This window comes from Mesoplodon mirus (genome assembly GCF_964341445.2).
Source record: "Mesoplodon mirus genome assembly, chromosome: 7".
Lineage (NCBI taxonomy): Eukaryota > Metazoa > Chordata > Mammalia > Artiodactyla > Ziphiidae > Mesoplodon > Mesoplodon mirus.
Window position 1 is genome coordinate 8913641 of NC_138983.1, and position 21649 is coordinate 8935289.

The window sequence follows — 21649 nt, forward strand, 5'->3', positions numbered from 1 at the left end:
ATTTTGAAATTTTACATATTCCTTGATTGAAACTTTGAATACAGAAACTTATAAAAAAGAAAATAACAGTCACTTAAAAGTCCACCATTAAAAGTGAATTGTTGGGACTTCCCTGGTGGTGCAGTTGATAAGAATCTGCCTGCCAATGCAGGGGACATGGGTTCGAGCCCTGGTCTGGGAATATCCACCATGCTGCGGAGCAACTAAGCCCGCAAGGCACAACTACTGAGCCCGCATGGCACAACTACGGAAGCCTGTGTGTCTAGAGCCCGTGCTCCACAACAAGAGAAGCCACTGCAATGAGAGGCCCATGCACTGCGATGAAGAATAAGATAATGAGACATTCACCCAGATTCAGACAGGCCAATTTGTTCAATTTGCAGCATCAAGCTACTAGGGACAATTATGTTTTCTCCTGCTCCTTGGACAATAACATATTCTCTTGTGCTTCTGGAAAATAATTCTGCTCCTGGGCAATAAAAACCACAGAATTAAAGCCTGAACACAAACTATGGTATATGCTCTTTAGGCTACTGGGCAGTTAAACAGGCCAACTGAAGATCCATACTGTAGGACTCTTATGTATCTGATGATTACTTTAGGGGGTACCCACAGAAGTGACTGATAATGTTCTCATGATGGATATTACCTATTGATAACAGGCCAGCAAATGGCAACAAAATTTTAAGATCCAGATTGAAGATCAGTGAACTCTCTCATTTATAGTGCACAATCTGGCTCCCTCCCGCCTATGCTGAGTGGACTGGTATTGATTCAATGACTTTGACGTAATCCCTATAGTCAAACTTTATCCGTTCAAGGAAAAACAGAACTGGGGCAAAGTCTAAAATTCATCAGTTCCTAACAAGCACCAGATACATTATGCACTGATGAAGGTGTATTGGGGAACTTATGGCAACAAAGGAATCTCTTCATGTTTTTGGATACTGAGGAATAATTCACTGTGCTGCCAGGAGGTACTCATGTTACATTGGGAAATTACTTTAACTGGATATGGCAATAACTTTCAGATTGGACAAAGGACTGTTATAATTTTGTGGGTGGGAACTTTAGGGCTGATACACATCAAGTAGTGGTGATTGATACTGCTGAATGTATTGTGGGAATAAATATGTTATATATGTATAGTATTCTGGTTATTGTAAGGGTGTTCCCAATGGGGAAATGTTGTAATTCAAAGCAGATTAGTAAGATAAGTGTACACCAGGAACCATCTATCTTCCCCAGCATTGTCACGTAGTTCCTTTGTAATAGTAGAGGATAGCATTGTAGAGGGAAGCTGGTTACTACAGTAATCATGGAGATAATGGAGGAAGAAGAGCTTAATAAAAATATCACATTATTAAATAGCTTTGTGTGATCAATCAAAAAAGTCCAATGAAGCTTGGTGCTCCACTGTGGACCCCTGAAATTTAGGGAGGCATTATCTCCCTTGCAACTGCAGTTGTGATATCATGAAGTCATGGAGTCGTCATGGAGTCCATTGTGCAGACCGAGGGCACATGTTAAGCAGTGATGACATTGCTAATGCCTGTTAAGAGACAGTTTCTTATTGCCATTTGGGTTCTAGTGAGGTATGAGCCTTCCTGATCTGCCTCCCTCAGGAAGGAGCTGCCGAGTGTGAAATATATACTTTAGCTGCAGACTAGTATCAGCTCTTCATCAGTGGGGTGTCCCACAACTCAGACTATAGTCTTCTGGTCCCTTTTTGTGACCTCCTTTGTGGTTTGTGGGACAAAGACTATGAAGAACTTGTATCCTTGGTTACTCTTCACTTTACTGTCTATGTAGATAAATAAAAATGGTTTGTTTTATCTGTACTATCTGAATTAGTTAAGGTCCTGATCTTTTGATGTGATCTTGACAGACTAAGGATGAGCTCTTGGAGTTGTGGTTTGAAAATGGAGCATGGAGGAAATATAACGAGCAAAAGAGACATTAGGAATAGCTAGAAAATCTATTTTAGATATTGTCTACTTCAGATATTCTTTTACTTATTATTGCTTGCTTCTCCTGATATCTCTGTAAATTTTACCCTCATCCATACAGTCATCCAAATAAAATACCTGGTTTTCCCTTAACTCTTTTTCGGTACGTGGGCCTCCCACTGCTGTGGCCTCTCCTGTTGCAGAGCACAGCCTCCGGACGCGCAGGCTCAGCAGCCATGGCTCACGGGCCCAGCCGCTCCACGGCATGTGGGATCTTCCTGGACCGGGGCACGAACTCGTGTCCCCTGCATCGGCAGGCGGACTCTCAACCACTGCGCCACCAGGGAAGCCCTTCCCTTAACTCTTTATTGTCATTCACTCAAAATTCAATGTCAAATTTGGTCAATTCTATCTACTAAATCTATTTCTATCATCATAATGAAATCAGAATGAAAATCATAACATTTCCTGACCTAATACAATTTTAGCCCACAATGAAGAAACAGTATTCATGGTCTCTTGGTGTGCAGTAAAGATTTTAACTCAATGGCTTAGGATGTTCAAAACCTGCTCTATCTGAGGAAAGGACTGGCCTTTTTCTCTCTCCTGGGAGACAACCTATAAGTCTTTTGAATATTTGATTTGATAAGGGTTTATTTGTATATTTGGGACTTGAGCTATGACAGATAGTTGAGCTATGAATCTGATTTATGGTGAATGAGTGCTTTTGTTAACCTGGGGCCATGGGTCATTTTATATCAGTTTGACCTCTTGGGGGACTAGAACTGAGTAGTTAAGGGCAGTCACTTGGAGCTGTCCAACTTACAAGACAGACACCCAATAAAAACCCTGGACACCTAGGCTTGGGTGAGTTTCTGTAGCTGGAATTTCTTCATACATCTTGTCATATACCACACACGTGTTGCTGGTAGAATTAAGCAGTGTATGTAACTCCAAACAGGAAAGGACAACAGGAAGCTTGTGCTTGATTTCTTCTGGATTCCACCTAAGGCATTTTTCCTTTTCTGATTTTAATTTTTCTTTTCACTGTAATAAACCATAAGCATACTATAACAGCTTTTCAGAATTCTGTTACTCCTTCCAGTCAATCATGAAACTCAAATGTGTTCTTGGGGAGCCCCAACACTCTTGGGATACTTCAGTGAAGGTAAATCAACAGATTAGTCTTTGTTTTGCGTCTGGTGTTTTGGGATAAAAACCCCTCTTAGCCATTAATTTTCATGCAGGAGGTTTATTAGAACTACAATCTATAAGTTTGTGAGGAAGGCATGACTGGTTACAGCTAAATGTTGAACCAGTATTGTTGCAACAGAGTGCCCAGGCAATCTATGGGAGGAGGTAGAGATGGAAGAGCCCTTCAGAAATGTCTGGTATCAAGTCACAGAATGAGCCAAGTTAATGCCACAAGGACGAGTTATTGTGTATGGGCAGTCCCTCAGGAGTGTAACATTGAAGGATGTACATCACTTTGACCAAGGACCAGTCCAAGGAATAGTTGTGTGCATTAAGTCATACTCTTGTTGTAGCCCATCTATCTTGCCCATAGGGATGGTATGCTTTATTTATCATTGCCATAGGTTGTCTAAAATGGAACAATATCTGCTATATCTAGGAAGTGAAACACATTGATAAATGACAAAAAACAGCTCTTTAGTTGAGATATCCTTGTATAAGAGTTTTCAGCTCCTATAGAACATGCTATACAGACAATGGCTTATGGTGACTAAGCCACTTAGTCTCTGTCTTGTGATCAACAGCAGCTTATGGACTCTGGAGAAAATAGATTCTGGGAAACAGGGATCAACCAATGTATCTTTGAGTTTTCTGAAAAGAAAGATGATAGGATGGTAAAAAACAAAAACAAACAAACCCCAGCTTTACTAAGTTGCATGAGTGCAATTGCAGGTCTCTAGTTTTCACACATTTCCTTTTCTCAGGTTCACTACAAGACTATATTCCACTCAGTGATGTCATAATAACTTTGAGAATAATAAAGGGTAATAACTTAGAGAGGGTACCAATGGAAGCCTCTTTCAGCAGAGATTTTCATGCCTTGTCATTACATAAATCACCTGCTGTCCTACTAATAGCTGCACTTGCTTTATGTACTACCCTTCTTTAGGAACCGTTGACTAGATTCCATGATACTATTTCTGAATAATTAATAGATTTTATATAACGATTGTCAAAAATTATATACAGCCTCATGGTTCAAAAGGGTATGGTTGACAAGGCCTCTGTTAGTGGGTAGTCTGTGTCTATGTCCAGGAAGAAGCTCTAATATTATAATTAGGAGGCAAGATTTGCCATATAACATTTCCTCACTTGATTTTAAATGTCATTAGTTATCTGAATTCGGTTTTTCCTTTTATAAAAATCCTTTTAAGAAATACTACAAAATACAGAGTAAACAAAACATGTTCACTGATTATCCTGTTGCAGAACAATGGCAGATTGGACGTTTTTGAAGAATGACCCTGCAACTCTGTGTCACACTGAAAGGAAAATTCCCCAACCCTCTCACCACAATTTTCTATACTTGTGCTTACTATACTTCTCCACCAAAATATACCTCACTCTACTCTCTGTATCACAGAGCATCTGCTGGGCCACAACTGCTGGTGTAACGTCAAAGACCCATGAGGACCTGTGGGACTTTATCTGCCATGCAGCATCAGATTTTATGGACTGGCAGCTAGCCTTTGGGGTGAGGCACAATAGATGCTGTCTAGTCTTTCTCATGATGGGATATCAAACATTTCATTAGGAAGAAGATCAGATAAACCAATGACATTCATTATTGATAATTCCTTGGTATCTCCTTTCTCTCATTCCCACTTTCTGCAAGTGGTAATTTCTGTGCTTCTTGATCTCTTGGAAGTCATTTGGCAGGGAAAAGGCAAAAGAAGATGTAAGACTGGGGCTTCCCTGGTGGTGCAGTGGTTAAGAATCCACCTGCCAATGCAGGGGACACAGGTTCAAGCCCTGGTCCAGGAAGATCCCACATACCGTGGAACAACTAACCCCACAAGCCACAACTACTGAAGCCCGCGCACCTAGAGCCTGAGCTCCGCAACAAGAGAAGCCACCGCAATAAGAAGTGTGTGCACCAAACAAAGAGGAGCCCCCACTCGCTGCAGCTAGAGAAAGCCCTTTCACAGCAATGAAGACCCAACGCAGCCAAAAATAAAAAAATAAAAATAAAAAAATAAATTTATTTTAAAAAGAACTGAAATTTAAAAAAAGAAGACTGTAAGACTGATTGACTTGATTGTGTTTCAAAAACTAAAGCCCATGGGATAACTAGAAGGTATGTGTGGAAGAGCTAATAAGAGAAAGAAGTTGAGTGTCTAGGAAGTCTGAGGATGGAGGAGTGCTTCTAGGTTCTGGGGGAGCAGGAACCCAGTCCTGAGCCCTGGCAACACTCTATGGAAACAGAAGACCCTTTCCACTGTGGCTGTAAAAGGAGCTGAGCTATCAGATGAGAAGCCCCAGATTCCAACATTTCATTGTGGTGTGAATGGCAGAATTGCTGCACTTGAGTATCCACTGGTCCAGTAGTAATCTCTTTGAACAGGTAACTGATAACCAGTGCAGCTCCTGCTTGTAACCGTATATACTCCTGGAATCTGGATAGCTCTGGTGTGGAAGACTTGTGGAAATAATTTCCCAAAGTAACTGATTTGCAATTTTCTACCAGCTTGGAGGGAATGAGGACTTTAAAATAAATTTTCTTTGCCCATAGAAAATAAAAATGTGATGCCACACCAGTACACATAGACTAATATCTGCTATATCTGTTTTTATAAAAATTTTTTCATTTCCTCTTTGTATCCAAGGTTCCTATCATACTGCTTGGTAACTATTATATGCTGAATAAATGGTTGCTGAATCAATGAAAGATTTTTAAAGCTCTTTATAATGACACCATTCTGTTTTACGCAGTTGTATGGCATACGTTATTTTATAACTCCACCATCAATTAACAAGTTTCCATTTACATTCTTCGGAAAATAAAAGTTGGTATTTTACTTAGCTTGTATGTCTTTAAATTCCAGTGGTTTTGTACAGTTTTTCATAAATTTATTAGTCATAGGATATTTTTCTTTCGAAAATTATATGCTCTTGCCTTTTGACCATCTAATATTGAATTATGTATTCTTTTCATGAATATTTATTAGAATCCTACATATTAATATATAATCATTTTGAAAATTGTTAATTTGTCTTTTGCAGTTTATTTTTGATAGTATCTTATAATATTTTAGAATGTTGCATTATCCTTTTAAAACTTAGAGTACAGAAACTTACAAAGAAGAAAGTAAAATCTCATAAAGGTACACCACTAAAAGTTAACAGCTTTTATCACTTTGGTGAATATTTTTTCTAGACTTCTCCCATAAGTTTTTAGAGTTTTGTCCAATAGAGGTTTTAAATGAGTATTTAGTCAAATCTACCTATATTTAAGTCGTTGGCATTTGCCTTACTTATCAGAACATTTTCTTAATCCCAAGATTTTGTACCCACGTTTTCTATTAATAACATGGCTTAATTGTTCTATTTGTCATTTTAACCATATGGAATATATATTTTTTTGGTTTAGAGAATGAAATCAAATTATTAGTCATTTATTTCTAAAGTTAGTTAATGATATTTATTACATAATCATTTTTTTCTACCAGTGATTTATGATGCCCCAATTATCAAATTTTAAGTGTTCTACACACCACCATCTCATTCTGGACTTCTTTTGATTTGTAAATGCATCTGCATTTCATTTCAGTGTATGCTGCCCCAAATACTTGCACCACCTTCCCTCCATAAACTTCATTTTTCTGGATCTTGTCTATAATTAATTTGTAGATATATTTGGAACTTTTTCAAATTGTCCCCAAAGTAATTATTACATCAATTACTCAGTCATTAATTACAGCCGAATCAATGTTTTAAATACTATTCTATCTTTCTTTCCAGAAACATGCTAGGGTTCTACAATTATACACATATTTTATTATGATCCCTTTAAAAGTATTATGACTTTCCTCAAACTTCTTATTATGATTAGTCATAGGCATTTTATATATAGTTATTTAGAACTGCAATTGTAAATGGGGTCCATTTTTCCTTTATATCTTTTTATTTATTTGTTTTCCAAATTTTGCCAATATCTGGGAATGATCCTAATTTTTCTTGTTTATCTTGCTCTTTGATTAGCAGTTAGTTCCTGGAATCCTTTAAAACTGTGTCACTTTCATGGAAGTATCTTCCTGCTTTGCTTTTCTTGAGCCTTTTCTCCTAGGACAAATACAATGAAAACAACAAACGAACAAAATTTAAAAAACATGGAAAAACATCTATGTCTTGTATTCTTTAGAGCAAGCTGATTCTTGGTCCATGAGTTTTGATAAAAACCATGACACCTGGGCTTCCGTGGGGGCGCAGTGGTTGAGAGCCCGCCTGCCGATGCAGGGCACACGGGTTCGTGCCCCGGTCCGGGAGGATCCCACATGCCGCGGAGCAGCTAAGCCTGTGAGCCATGGCTGCTGAGCCTGCGCGTCCGGAGCCTGTGCTCCGCAACGGGAGAGGCCACAACAGTGAGAGGCCCGCGTACCGCAAAAACAAAAAAACAAAAAACAAAAAACAACCATGACACCTGCCTTGAGAATTTGAGTAACTTTTGTGAAGAAAAAAGCCAAGCTCCCAGGGCAGAATCTAGAGAGGCAGCTTTGATAGTTTCAGCGCTCACCCTTGGACACCATGGTATAGGCTAACGGGGTCTTTGGAAGAGGCAAGGGAAGTATATAAAAGTTTTTAAACCCTTTCAAATTCTTGATCACTTAAAAATACCAATAACTACCACCCTTTTCCTTTCTTTTCTTTTTTTTTTCTTTTTTTTTGCGGTATGCGGACCTCTCACCGCCGCGGCCCCCCACGCCGCGGAGCACAGGCTCCGGACGCGCAGGCCCAGTGGCCACGGCTCCCGGGCCCAGCCGCTCTGCAGCATGCGGGACCCCCCAGTACCGGGGCACGAACCCGCGTCCCCTGCACCGGCAGGCGGACTCCCAACCACTGCGCCACCAGGGAAGCCCCCTCTCTTTTCTTAACACTTTAATTCCCAGTGAAAACCAGATGGTCTGAATCTTACAGGCAGCACAGTAGGACTCCTTCCCCTGAGATATACTGTCATCTGTGGAAGGGGCTCTTGTCCTCTCACTGATCTCCCTCAGATCTTCAGCGACCAGGGCAGGTCACAGACCTACAGACACCAGCAATCTCAGGAGGTTACTGCCCTCACTGGGCTGAGGACTGCCAGGATCTGAGGGATGAGAATCTGGTGTTTGGATCTGTGCATGTTTGTGAAACACTTTCAAGGGTATGTATGTCACACTAGGGCATTGATTTTGGCTTCTTCATCACTAAACCTACTGGTGCCTACTCGTGTTGGTCTGTGTGATCTAGGGAGGCTTGGGGGAGTCTGAGGTCACTGTGAGGAGGGATGAGGCTGTAGCTAAACCAAAGGCACTGACCACCTGGAGTAGTCTAGGTGTAAGCCTTCTCCTGGGGACAATGACCCTGCATGGTGCCTTGCCCTCCTCAGCACGAACCTATATCACACAGCAACCCTAAGGGAGAGCCAGCGGTTTACTCACTCCTTTTCCACATCCTGGATGGAGTCAGGCAGAGGCTTATTCCTGGTTTCAGGAAGGAGTGGAACAACAAGGCCAGCGACGATAGAGCAGACTCCATAGATGATCCAGGGTAGGTGGGGAGAATATACCGTTAGGATCATCAAGAGGGGAGCCAGGGCTGCTCCAATATTAGAAGCAATTCCCATGAATCCCGAAGCTGTTACCCTTGGAGTGCAAACAACAATACAAAAATAATCTGGTATAAATCCATACAAGTAATTTGTGATTTATTATTTTGCTTTGATTATGGGAGACACCTCAGCAATATTTAGATACATGAAGGCTGATGACGTACTCTTACACTTAAAATATGCTCTTATTTGCTCACAAATTTTTCAAGTGCACAAGTGCATTAAGACATGTTTTCATTATTTAAAAAATACTCTTACCAACAGCACCTACCCTTTAATCGTTCAGCAGATTATGGGAGATGATACATTAAAGGGCTTAACCCATGCCTGACAAAAGTGAGATTTTAACAAAAATTTTGGCTATAATTTTTGTTATTATTAATACTATTATAATCAATGCTTTTGATAATGAATCAGATTAGTTTTCTTTCCACTATAAGTCTTGATTAGCTGGGAAAGGTCTGTTTTGACGCTGATAGAGCTTCCATGAGATTGTGTACCTGATAACGGTGGGGACTAGTTCATTTCCATGGGCAAAAGAACACATGAGAGCCATAGAAGAAACTGCTATTCCCAAAGTTGACAAAGCCACACGCAAGGTCTGTATTTCTGGGGAAGAAGACAAGTGAGACTCAGGAAATCGGAGCTGAAGAAATCACCATCCACCAAATTATAACTGAAAAAGACACAGTTGCGGGATATCCCTGGTGGTCCAGTGGCTAAGACTCCACGATCCCAATGCAGGGGTCCTGGGTTCGATCCCTGGTCAGGGAACTAGATCCCACCTGCCGCAACTGAAGATCCCGCACACGGCAATGAAGGTCCCACGTGCTGCAACTAAGACGCGGTGCAGACAAATAATTAAGTAAATAAATAAATATTTTTTAAAAAAGAAAAAAGAAAAAGACAGTTGGAGACATTTGCATGTGTTAAATACCTGGGAGAGAAAGCGCACAGGGGCAGAGAATGTGCACAGCCTAATAGCTGAGAAATGTGACATCTGTATATTACAACTTAAATAAGAAATTAAAAACCTGAGTTATTGCATCAACTCTTCCTACATATCAGAGATTTCAGAAATTTGCCAAAGATGGAGAGGGGAACAAAAGCCCAGCAAGAGTTTGCTTTCATTTACTCTGACCAGTGTCTCCTCTGCCTTTCATGTATAACATAGGACTATCATATGAGCAATTACTGATGGACGTAAGACTCATCAATATCCTCCAGGAGTTCAAAACCTGGGTGTTTACACAATATTGACATGGGGCTAGTAATTCAGTAGAGAGTAATAAAAGAATGGGGCTCATATTAATGGATAAGCTGGAGAAGTGCTTGATCTAGAATAATATTTGAAGATTCAAGAATAAGGATCTGTTTTAGGGAAAATATAGTTAGACTTTGGAAACCTCTGAAAGGAAGTTTCAGAAAGTCAGTTTTTTATTCAATTAAAAAAATCACGAAAGTGTTACAATATGGGAGTGGGCTCTGTTGTAAGGCAGCAAATTTGCGTTGATGCTGATATTCAAGATGGGATCCTGTAAAGTGCATCACTGCACTGGGAGTTAGCTGAAGCATGGTGACCACATGGGTTCCCCTATTGATTACATATGGTCATTTAATTTTGTAAAATTGATTTTAAGAGAGGCTGTTAACAGCTTAATGCCTTTTTCCTACTCTCTGTACCTTCTATGCTTGAAGACAAAGGATTAAAAATACCTTAGAGTCAAGATGACACCCTGGGACCAGGGTTGCAGTTATGGCAACCTAATTCCAGACACAAGAGTAGATACATAGAATCAGGGAGTAAATGTTCACTGAAACTGTAGTAATAAGAAAGAGACCAGACAGAGGAAGTGACAGTTGTGTCCTCACATGAGATACAATTATATATAGTGACATAATACTGTCATTTACAGTTACAAGGGTGATTGGCCAAAGAGAAAGTGATCAATTGCTTTCCCAGAGGAACTGTCAGGAATAAATGGCACCAATTACCAAATACTTCTCAGATATGATGAAGACAACCATATGTCTGAACTGACTTTTACTGACCTTTGACTATTTCTCAGCCACTTAATGACAGAATCTATCCTAAATCCTCAGATTGGTTTTGGAAAATCCTTAAAACCCTAGTCTTCACTTCCTTCTGCCTTCAGATTCTGTCTTCAAATCGCTGAGGTAAGACATTTTCTTATTTCAACCTGTGCTCTCTTCTCACCTTGAGGCGAAAATGTGATGGCCAGAATGGAGACTCCAAGGAGAAACATGAAAAGCGTCTGGCTTACTTGACGGCCCAGGTGATTCAGTGCCAAAAATGCAACATAATTGGCTGGGAGGTTGACTGCACCAAAAAGAACCTGGAACAGGAAAACATTGCTCCCCATGTACTGGAGGTGGAGAATCAGGCCAAAAAAGGACATGAAGTTTGCAAATCTGTGGTGAACAAAAACAAAAGACACTTATCATAAGGTTTAGAGCCTTTGTCTTACAAATGATGATAATAAATATTAGCCAGGCAGCCAGTGGTTGGTTTTAAAGTATAAAAACATGGTATATTTTATAGAATAATTCCTCGCAAGGTGATGATCTTAAAATTCTAAAATTGGAGCTCCTAATTATTATTAAGCTTTGGGGGAGAGTTTGGAGTGTTTTTTGTGGAGGATGCATGATGGAGCCTTCTAGTGTTTTAGAGTTTTTTTCTATATCTTTATCTGGGTGATGGCTGCATATTTACATATGGAAATATTCATTGAGCTGTATATTTTTGTGCACTTTACTGCTTGTAATTTTACCTCCATTAAAATGGAAACAAACAAGTGAAGAAAGTTAAAGCCAATGTCTGTACCATGACTGAAGTTCTCAGTCTCAGTTTCCAGTGATGAGATTGGTAGGGTGAAATGATAAACAAAACTCTCCATTGTATAAATAGCTCTGGGTCAATATTTTCATAACCCGTTGACTACTCTAAACACAGTAATTATCATTATGGCTTCCTCTGTATTTTATCTCAAATCTGTTCCCACAACATGTTGTATCCTTTGGTATGGGATAGATTCATGTCTCCACTATTTTAACGTTCCTCATGCACTCTGAGAAGCCCACCTCACAAAGGACAGGAGACAGATGTTCTTACGCAGGCTGGGTGTGCGGAACAAGTCAAACACAGAAGGTTTGGTCTGTGCGGCCTCCAGCTCTTCCTGCAGGATGGATCTCACAACCTTCAACAGCAACAACAACAGACTGTTCAGTTGTCACACAACGGGAAGCACCGTGAGGCCCTCAACAGATGACAAGATAGATGATGTCCCTTTCTGTCTACTGGAAAATATAGCCACTGAGGACATAATGACAGGAGTAAAAGTGGTATGACTAGAGAATTACAGAGTTAAAGAGGACTGAAGGAAACGACGTAGCAACAAAAATATTCAAACACAAGATTTGAGAGGACTTCAGGGCATCAGAAAGGGAGTGTACCTTAGATACTCAGATTAGAAAGGGAATCAAATGCAGAGTTGCTTGGATTACGTTCCAAAGCTCCATTTGTGCCAGATGGGCATGAAAGACCTGAGAACTAAGCTTGGTTATCAGCTGGCTGTCCTTTGCAGAGAAACTGTTTATCTCAGGAAAAAGAACATTTCCTGAGAATCTTTATTTTGGTTCTTTTCTCAGTCACTTTGGGGGAAATCCTGGCATGTTGTGCCTCCATGAATGAGATGCCTAGAATTAAAACTGAGGATGAAATTAGGAGAGATCTTGGTATAGAATGATTTAAACCCAGAGTTGGTTATAATCTGGAGTTACTTAATAGCCCTGCAACGTGCTAGGTATATACCTTGAGGAAGGTAATTAAATATTTCTAAAACTCAATTTACTTGTCATTAAAAAGAATAATAAGTAGAAGAATCAGAGTAGGAGGAGAATAGGTGGAGAAAAATAATAGCATTTCCCTCACAAGGATTTCCTGGTCCATACATGAGGCTAAAAATATGCATAAGGAATTATATCCAGCATACCTCAGATACTTACTTATTAGTTATTCAAACAATATAGTCTTAATTCTTATCCCACCTCTACAAATGAAAACGTACCATGAAGTCCATTGGAATAATTCCATGAGGAATTCAGAGAAATGAAAGGCCACCCTAACTGAGGACCTACACATGCAAGAATGTCCTTTCATTTAAAGAACAAGCCTAAATAGTGAAATATTGGACTTACACTTTAAGAAGAGAGGAGTCAGGATTGCATCTAACACCAGAATCCCATGACCACAGGCCATTGTCATGGATGATAATGTAAGAATGTGCTCAAATAATACTTTAAACTTGGGCCAGATGAGGGATGCAATGCCTGCAAGACTAGCCTTAAATTACATCCAATATCAAAGTTAAAGTTTGCAATATGGTGTGGTTATTTTACACTGGCCGTTCATTTTTGGTGAGCAAGAAGAGACGTGAATAGTGTTAGCAGATGTATTTGGGGGGTGATGCCAGATCACTTACAGGAACTCAAGGAGCTCCTCCTACCTGGTAAAATCCTTATTCAGGGGAAAAGAGGCCCATATTCAAATGGGAGCCTGCTGTATCTTCACTTTTTAAAAGGTACTTTTCTCTCTGATCTTCACTTCATTTTCTTGCTTAAAAAATGCTTTGTACCACTCATAACACTACCTTGGGGTAAAAAGCATGAAACAGCCCTCGACTGAACCCTTGCCCAGTAGCGTTCTGGAATCAGTGTGTAAAAATTCACAAAAGCCCTTTGTTAAAGTTTTAGATAGTTTGTAAAGCAGTTGCCATCTTGTTGGTGGCATGAAACTCACTGTGGTGGTAATAGTCACACCATGGAAATTGATAATTACCACAAATCTGAGATCTATGCTTCTTTTCCTCTTGTAACGTTAAGTGTTAAACATTTACCAGCACACCAGTGGCTTGACCCCTCTGTAAGTCATTTGGACTGCTCTCAACTGCAAATTTAATCATCTCTCTGCCTGGTTTAAACCTGGATAGTTCTACCTTAACCTGTAAGACCCATTTCAGATGTAACTACTTCCAATATGCATTCATTGCCCACATATCTGCAGTTCAGATTATATGTCCCTCCTTGACAGTCACATTCCACCCTTGCTTTAATTCAAAGAGACTTTATCAAGCCCATTTTACTTGTTGAGTGTGATCTTTCTGAAGATAGAAACTGTAGACCTTTCCCCTCCATGACTGTCACAGGATCTGTCATCAAATAGTCCTGAAATAAATTTGGAAGAGAAAGAGGAAGACAAAAAGAAAAAGGGAAGACAGGGAGGGTGGAAGAAACTGGCTGAAGGTGGAATGCATTTAGGAGCTGAAAGATCTGAAATTCAAGAACCAATATAGGTATAAAACATTGATTTGGAGAGCTTTGAGAAGATGTTTGTCAATGAGATCAGAAATGGAGAAAATGGACATTTATTTCTTCAAAATTACAATTTATGATATTTAGAAAGAAACGTCTCTTAATGTAGAATAGTTGGGAAAACTCTGAAGTTTTATGGATGTAAGAGAAACCTGCAGAGGATTCAGGGGAGAAATTTGTGTTGGTCTCTCATAGTTGCCATGTCATTTACCATCACATAAGTGTGCCGTCACTGAGTTTGTGAGAATCGAGTTTCAATTGAATACTTTTTAATGGTTTGATTGGACAGTGCACCTTGGGATCCTTTAAGAAACTGTATTTCTTATACAGCCTGAAGTGTATTTCAGGCTGGGCTACTGTGGAGCATGGTTCTTGTGTTTCTACTGGGTCTGAAACAATTAGGACAATAGAAAAGAAGACTGTACATGTCACACAGGAATAGGAGGAGGAAATTGGACAGAGCAGAAGTGAGAGGAGAGTATCAGAATTTGGAATGTACAGAGTTTAGAGCAGGAAGGAAGGTAGATAAGACCACAATTGCATTGAAATACCAGAACCAGTAGAATGAAATGAGCAGGGGAGGAGGACAATTTATTAAAAGATAAAGAAGAAAAAGATGGAAAAATGAATCTGCCAAAGGATGACTGAAATAAGAACTGACCAAAAAGAAGTTGCCTGAGACACACTGGTGGCTTGGGGTAGGGGCACTTTCTTCATAATCTTCATGTTTCCAAGAAGAAAGACTTTGAAAGAGTAATACTACAGACCACTTTATACCTACCCTCACTGCCCCTGGAGAACTGAGGTATTTGACTGGTAAACTAGGAGAATGCAATGGATATGCTTCAGTGACCCAGAATGCCTTTAGAATGAAAATTCATTCAGATTTGCTGCCTGGGTCACACCTTATATTTAGCAATGCAGGCTCTGCATCTGTGGAAAAACCTGGCACTTGTGAATAAGTTCAGTTGTGGGTTGAAGTGTTAGCAAACTTATTGTTGCTTGAATTAGACACTTCTTCTATTTCAGTTTTCACTGTTGTGAAAAACATAATTTTTTATTGTCATCTTTCTGAGCACATTAACTATCCCTCAGTTGGGTGTGATTTAAGCAGAGGAAATGTTTATCATTTACTGGACTCCAAGACAGCCAAAACTGGATTAATCAATGGATTGTTATTGACATGAAGGGGAACAGCTTTAAGTAAGAAGGATTGTCTGGAGTGAATGTGTTTGGCAATCTGTCAGATGGAGGTTAAACATGACTAAGACCACAAATTTCTGAATAATCTTTACAAAATTTAAAAAATGAAATTAAGGCAATTTTGGGTACTCATTCATACATAGAATCCAGTTCCTAAACCAAATTTCATTTGTTCCTCTTTTACAATGTTGTCGTTCTTCTTCTTGGCACTGAGGTGATTGTCATTTGCCGTTTACCCTGATAGTGCATTGTTCCTTTCTTTCTTCCAGCTCGTAACACTTATTTTTGTTATTGACCTGGCAGATAACTTTCCTGTAAGATTTAAGCTTTAATTCTTTGGATTGGGCCAACCTGGAAGACAAAATGCTAGGTGAGGTCTTGGAACTAAAGATACTTCCAAGATATTAGTTGGCCCAAAATAATTTCCTATAAATCAAGTATATATTGACACAGTCTCAGAGTGCCATAGAGCTCCACCTAAATTTCAAAATTTCTTTAAAAAAAGGACTATGCCAATGGTTCTTTATCTTCTCAGGGCCTCTCAGGGCCACTGCCTCTATGTAATAACCCCAGGCACCATGCCACCCTTCTCAGGACCCCAGCAACATGCCTGCCTGTGGATCCCATCACCAGACCTGCTTTTGGCCCATGACCAGCAGCAGGCCCATCCAGGGACCCTGAAAAGAGACTTGCCTACCAACAACAGCACCTGTGGACCCTGACATCTAGCCTGTCCACAGACAATGGCACCAGGCCTGGCCACAGACCCCAGAACAAGTTCTGCCTCTCCATGGATGCTAGCAGTGGACCCTCTCACCTGCAGACCCTGGCTGAAGGCAGAGCCATATGTGGACCGAGGCAGTAGGACAACTAATGAACCCTGCTAACTGGCCCACCTGTAGTCTCTGCCAATGGCCTGCCCAGAATTTCCAGTGACTGGTGAAGAGCTTCCCTGACAAAGCCAGACTGTAAAGACTGGAAGAAATAACTCCTTCTTCATATGCACAAACACCAATACAAGGCTGCAAGGATCACAAAGAATCAGGAAAACATGACGTCACCAAAAGAACAAAATAAAGCACTAGTATCCAATTCTTAAGAAGTGTAGATCTACAAACTGCCTACAAATATTTAACAATAATCATAAAGAAGCTAGTGAGCTGCAAGAGAATCCAGAAAGACAACAAAATGAAATAAGGAAAACAACACATAAAGAATATAAGGAGTTCAAAAAGAGACAGAAACCATAAAAAAGAACCAAACAGAAATTCTGGAGCTGAAGCATATAATAAATGAACTAAAAACTTCAATTAAGAGCTTCAACAGCATATTTGATCAAATAAAATGAAGGACCTATGAATTCAAAGACAGGCCATTTGAAATTATATAGTCAGAGGAACAGAAAGAAAACAGAATGGAAAAGAGTGAAGACAGCCTAAGGAACTTATGGAACAATATAAAAAATCAGTATACACATTATAGGAATCACATAAGGAGAAGAGAGAGAGAAAGGACAAGAAACCTCATTTAAAGAAATAATGGATGAAAACTTCCCTTATCTGGGGAGAGTGGTGGATATTCAGATTCACGAAGCACAAAGGACTCCCAGTAGGTAGACCCTAAAGAGGTCTACATGGAAACATATTATAACTAAATACTCAAAAGTGAAAAATAAGAGAGAATTTTGAAAGCATCAAGAGAAAAGTGACTCACCACACTCAACAAAACTCCCATAAGACCATCAGTGGATTTCTCAGCAGAAATTCTGTAAGAAAGGAAAGAGTGGAATAATATATTCAAAGTACTGAGAGAAAAACCTGCCAACCAAGAATGGAGTACCCAGCAAAATTGTCCTTTAAAAATGAGGAAGATAAAAACTTTCCCAGAGAAAAACTGAGGGAATTTGTCACTAATAGACGTGCTTTACAGGAAGGGCTAAAGGAAGTTGAAATGAAAAGGATACTAAGCAGCAACACAAAAGCATATGAAAGTAAAAATCTCTATGGTTAAAGTAAATATAAGACAAATACAGAATAATCTAATACCGTAATGGTGGCATGTAAATTTCTTTAACACTAGTATAAAAGTTAAAAGACAAAACTGTTAAGAATAACTAGAACCACAAAAATTATTAATAGATACATGATTTGAGAGAAGTGAATTCTGGCATTAATAACATCAAACATGTGTTTAGGGAAAGTAAAAGTATAGTTTTTGCTCATAATAGAATTTAAGTTGTTATCAGCTTAAAATAGACTGTTATAACTATAAGAAGCTTTATGCAAGTCTCATGGAAACAACAAAGAGAAAACCTACAGTAGATATACAAAATAAAAACAAAAAAGAATCAAAGTATTGTATATCACTATAAAAAATCAAATCACAAGGGAAGATAGCAATAGAAGAGAGGAAAAAAGAACAATAAAACAGAGAGAAAACAATTTATCAATTGTAAGTACTTACCTATCAATAATTACTTTAAATGCAAATGGATTAAACTCATCCATCAAAAGATATAGGGTGGCTGAATGAATTTAAAAAAAAAGATCCAATTTTATGCTATCTCTAAGACAGTCACTTTAGATTTAAAAACACAGTAGACATAAAGTGAATGGATTAAAAAAGACATTCCATGCAAATGATAACCAAAACAGAGCAGGGATAGTCAACTTGTACAGATAAAATAGACTTTAATCAACTACTGTCACAAGAGACAAAGAAAGTAATTTATAATGATAAAAGGATCACTGCAACACAAAGATATGACATATAACCCACAAAGATTGAATCAAGAAGAAACAGAAAGCCTCAATAGGCCAATAACTAATAAAGAGTATGTGGCAGTAATTTTAAAAATTCCAGAAACAAAAGCTTAACACCATAGAGCTTTACAGGTGAATTCTACCAAACATTTGAAGATTAATTAATTAGATATTAATTAATTAATACCAATCCTCTCAAACTCTTTCAAAAAATAGAAGACAAGGACAGTTCTAAACTCATTTTGTCAGACCAATATGATCCTGATACCAAAGTGAGACAAAGATACCATAAGAAAAGAAAAGAAAAATGCAGGCCAATATTCCTGAAGAACATAGTTGAAAAAATCATCAAGATATTAGCAAACCAAATTCAACAGCATATTGAAAGGATCGTGCACCATTACCCAGTGGGCTTTTTTCCTGGGATGCAAGGATGCTTCAATATAAGCAAATCAATGTGATACACCAAATTAACAGAATGAAGGCTAAAGATTGTGTGATTACCTCAATAAATGCAGAAAACACATTTGACAAAATTCAATGCACTTCCACGGTAAAAATTCTCAACAAATTAGGTATTGAAAGAACTTACATTAAAGGCCATGTATGTAAAGCCCACAGCTAACATCATACTCTATGGTGAAAAACTGAAAGCTTTTCCCTTAAGATCTGGAACAAGACAAGGATCACACTTCAGTGTAGGACTGGAAGTCCTGGCCAGAGCAATTAGGTAAGAAAAAAATTAATAAAAGGCATTCAAATCAGAAAGGAAGAAGTAAAATTGTCTGTTTGAAGGCAACATGATCTAATTTGTAGAAAACCCTAATACATATCCAAAAAATTGTTAGAACTAATAAATGAATTCAGTAAAGTTACAGGATACAAAATTAACATATAAATCAGTTATATTTCTATACGCCAGCCATAAACTGTCTAAAAATAAAATTAAGAAAACAATCCTGTTTGCAGTAGCATCGAAATAATAAAGTATTAAGGGATAAACTTAACCAAGGAGGTGAAAGAATTGTATACTGAAAACTATAATCCCTGAAGAAAGAAATTAATGCAGATACTAGAAAATTGAGAGACATCATGTTCATGGATTAAACAAATAAATTAATACTGTTAAGATGTCCATGCAACACAAAGCAATATGCAGATTCAATAAATCCCTGTCAAAATCCCAATGGCATTCTTTACAGAAATAGAAAAAACAATCCTAAAATCATATGGAAACACAGAAGGTCCCCACAGTCAAAGCATTTTTGAACAGAAACAAAGCTGGAAGCATCGCATATTCTGATTTCAAAATATATTACGAAGCCACAGTAACCAAAAGTGTGATACTGGCACAAAAACAGACATATAGACCAATGGAACAGAATAGGGAGCCCAGCAATAAACTCATGCATATACAGACAATTGATTTCTGACAGTTGTGCCAAGAATTCACAATGGGGACAGGATATTGTCAATAAATGGTGTTGGGAAAACTGGATATCCACATGCAAAGGAATGAAACTGGAAACTTACACTATACACAAAATCAACACAAATGGATTAAAGACTAAAATGTAAGATCTAAACTGTAAAATTCCTAAAGAAAACATAGGAGAAAAGTTTGTTGATATTGGTCTTAGCAATAATTTTTTGGATGTGACACCAAAAGCACAGGCCATGAGCAGAAATAGACAAATCGTACTAAATACATCAAACTGAAAATCTTCTACACGGCTAGGAAATAATTGACAAAATAAAAAAGCACCTACAGAATGGGAGAAAATATTTGCAAGCCATATGTCTTATAGAGGGTTAATATCCAAAATACATAGGAAACTCGTACAACTCAATAGTAAAAAAGCCAAATAACTTAATTAAAAAATTGGCATACGAACTGAATACACATTTCTGCAAAGACAGCATACAAGTGGCCAAGAGGTACATGAAAAAGTGCTTAACACCACTGGTTGTTAGGGAAAGGCAAATCAAAATTACGAGTTATCACTTCACACCAGTTAGGATGGCAATTATAAGAAAAAGTAATTAGTGCTGGTGAAGATGTGGAGAAAAGGGTACCCTTGTACACTGCTGTTAGGAATGTGAAATGGTGTAGCCACTATGAAGACAGTATGGAGTTTGCTCAAAAAATTAAAAATAGAACTAGTATATTATCCTGTAATCCCTCTTCTGGGTGTATATCCAAAGGAATTAAAATCAAGATCTTGAAGAGATATCTGCACTCACATGTCCACTGGATCATTATTCACAATAGCTAAGATATGGAAACAACCTAAATGTCCATCCATGGATGAATAGAAAATATATGTGTGTGTGTGTGTGTGTGTATACACATATATAGGTAAAATGGCATATTATTCAGCAATATAAAGAAGGAAATTCCACCCTTTTCCACAGCATAATGAACCTAGAGGTCATTATGCTAAGTAAAATAATCCATGTGCAAAAGAACAAATACTACATGATACCACTTATACGAGGAATCTAAAAGAGTCAAACCCGAAGAAGCAGAGAGTAGAATGGTGTTTGCCAGGTGCTGGGGGATGAGAGAAATGGGGAAATATTTATCATAGAGTACAAAGTTTCAGTTGTGCAAGATAAATCAATCCTAGGGATCTACTTTACAGTCTAGTGTCTAGGGTTATAATACTGTACCATATACTTAAATTTGCTGTGAGGGTAGATCTTATGTTGAGTGTTATCACAAAAAAATAATGAATAAAGGGCAGAGAGAGTTTTAGGAGGTAATGGATATGTTTATTACATAAACTGTGGTGATGATATTTAGATGTATACTCATCTGCAAATACATCAAGTTGTACATTAAATATGTACAGCTCTTTGTATGTTAATCATACCTCAATAAAGTGTTTTTTAAAAAATCTATCACACGTGTAATTGAACTTATTTGCAGAAATGTTTTATTGCTTCTCTTTGGCTGTCTAGCTCCTAGCACTCTCTTTTTCCTGTTAAATGAGGGCAGATGATTTCTCCTTGTCTCTATTAGCATTCCTTTCATTCTCTTATCGTTGCAAACAAAAAAGTTAACAACAGAAATACCATATGATCTGGCAATATCAATTATGGTTATGTAGCCAAAAGAATTGTACACAGGATATTGAAGAGATATTTTCATACTCATATTCATTGCCACACTATTCACATATGGAAACAACCTAAATGCCCATCAATGGATGAATGCTTAAAGAAAATATAGTATATTCATACCATAGGATATTATTCAACCATAAAGATGAGGAAATCCTGCCATATGCTATATCATAGATGAATCTTGAAAATTTTGCTCCGTGAAGTAAGTCAGTCACAAAAGGATAAATAGTTCTCATAGAAGGATAAATACTGCATGATTCCACTTATATGAGGTATCTAAAATATTAAAATAATAGAACAATAAGAAGAATGGTGGTCACCAGGGACTGGGGACAAGGGAATTGAGAAAGTGTTGTTTAATGGGTATAGTTTTA

General features: G+C 38.3%; 1 protein-coding gene across 1 annotated transcript in view; it reads right to left on the reverse strand.

Moving 5' to 3' along the window:
- Positions 1–4362: 4362 nt before the first annotated feature.
- The window catches only part of LOC309808305 (organic anion transporter 7), a 48333-nt gene continuing 31046 nt past the window's right edge, over positions 4363–21649 (reverse strand). The window contains exons 6-10 of the mRNA XM_082628440.1: positions 11893–12008; positions 11009–11223; positions 9291–9399; positions 8621–8824; positions 4363–7265 (exon numbers count right to left, since the gene is read on the reverse strand). Coding sequence (XP_082484566.1) covers positions 7205–7265; positions 8621–8824; positions 9291–9399; positions 11009–11223; positions 11893–12008 — 705 coding nt within the window. The 3' untranslated portion in view covers positions 4363–7204. The remainder of the gene's footprint in view (positions 7266–8620; positions 8825–9290; positions 9400–11008; positions 11224–11892; positions 12009–21649) is intronic.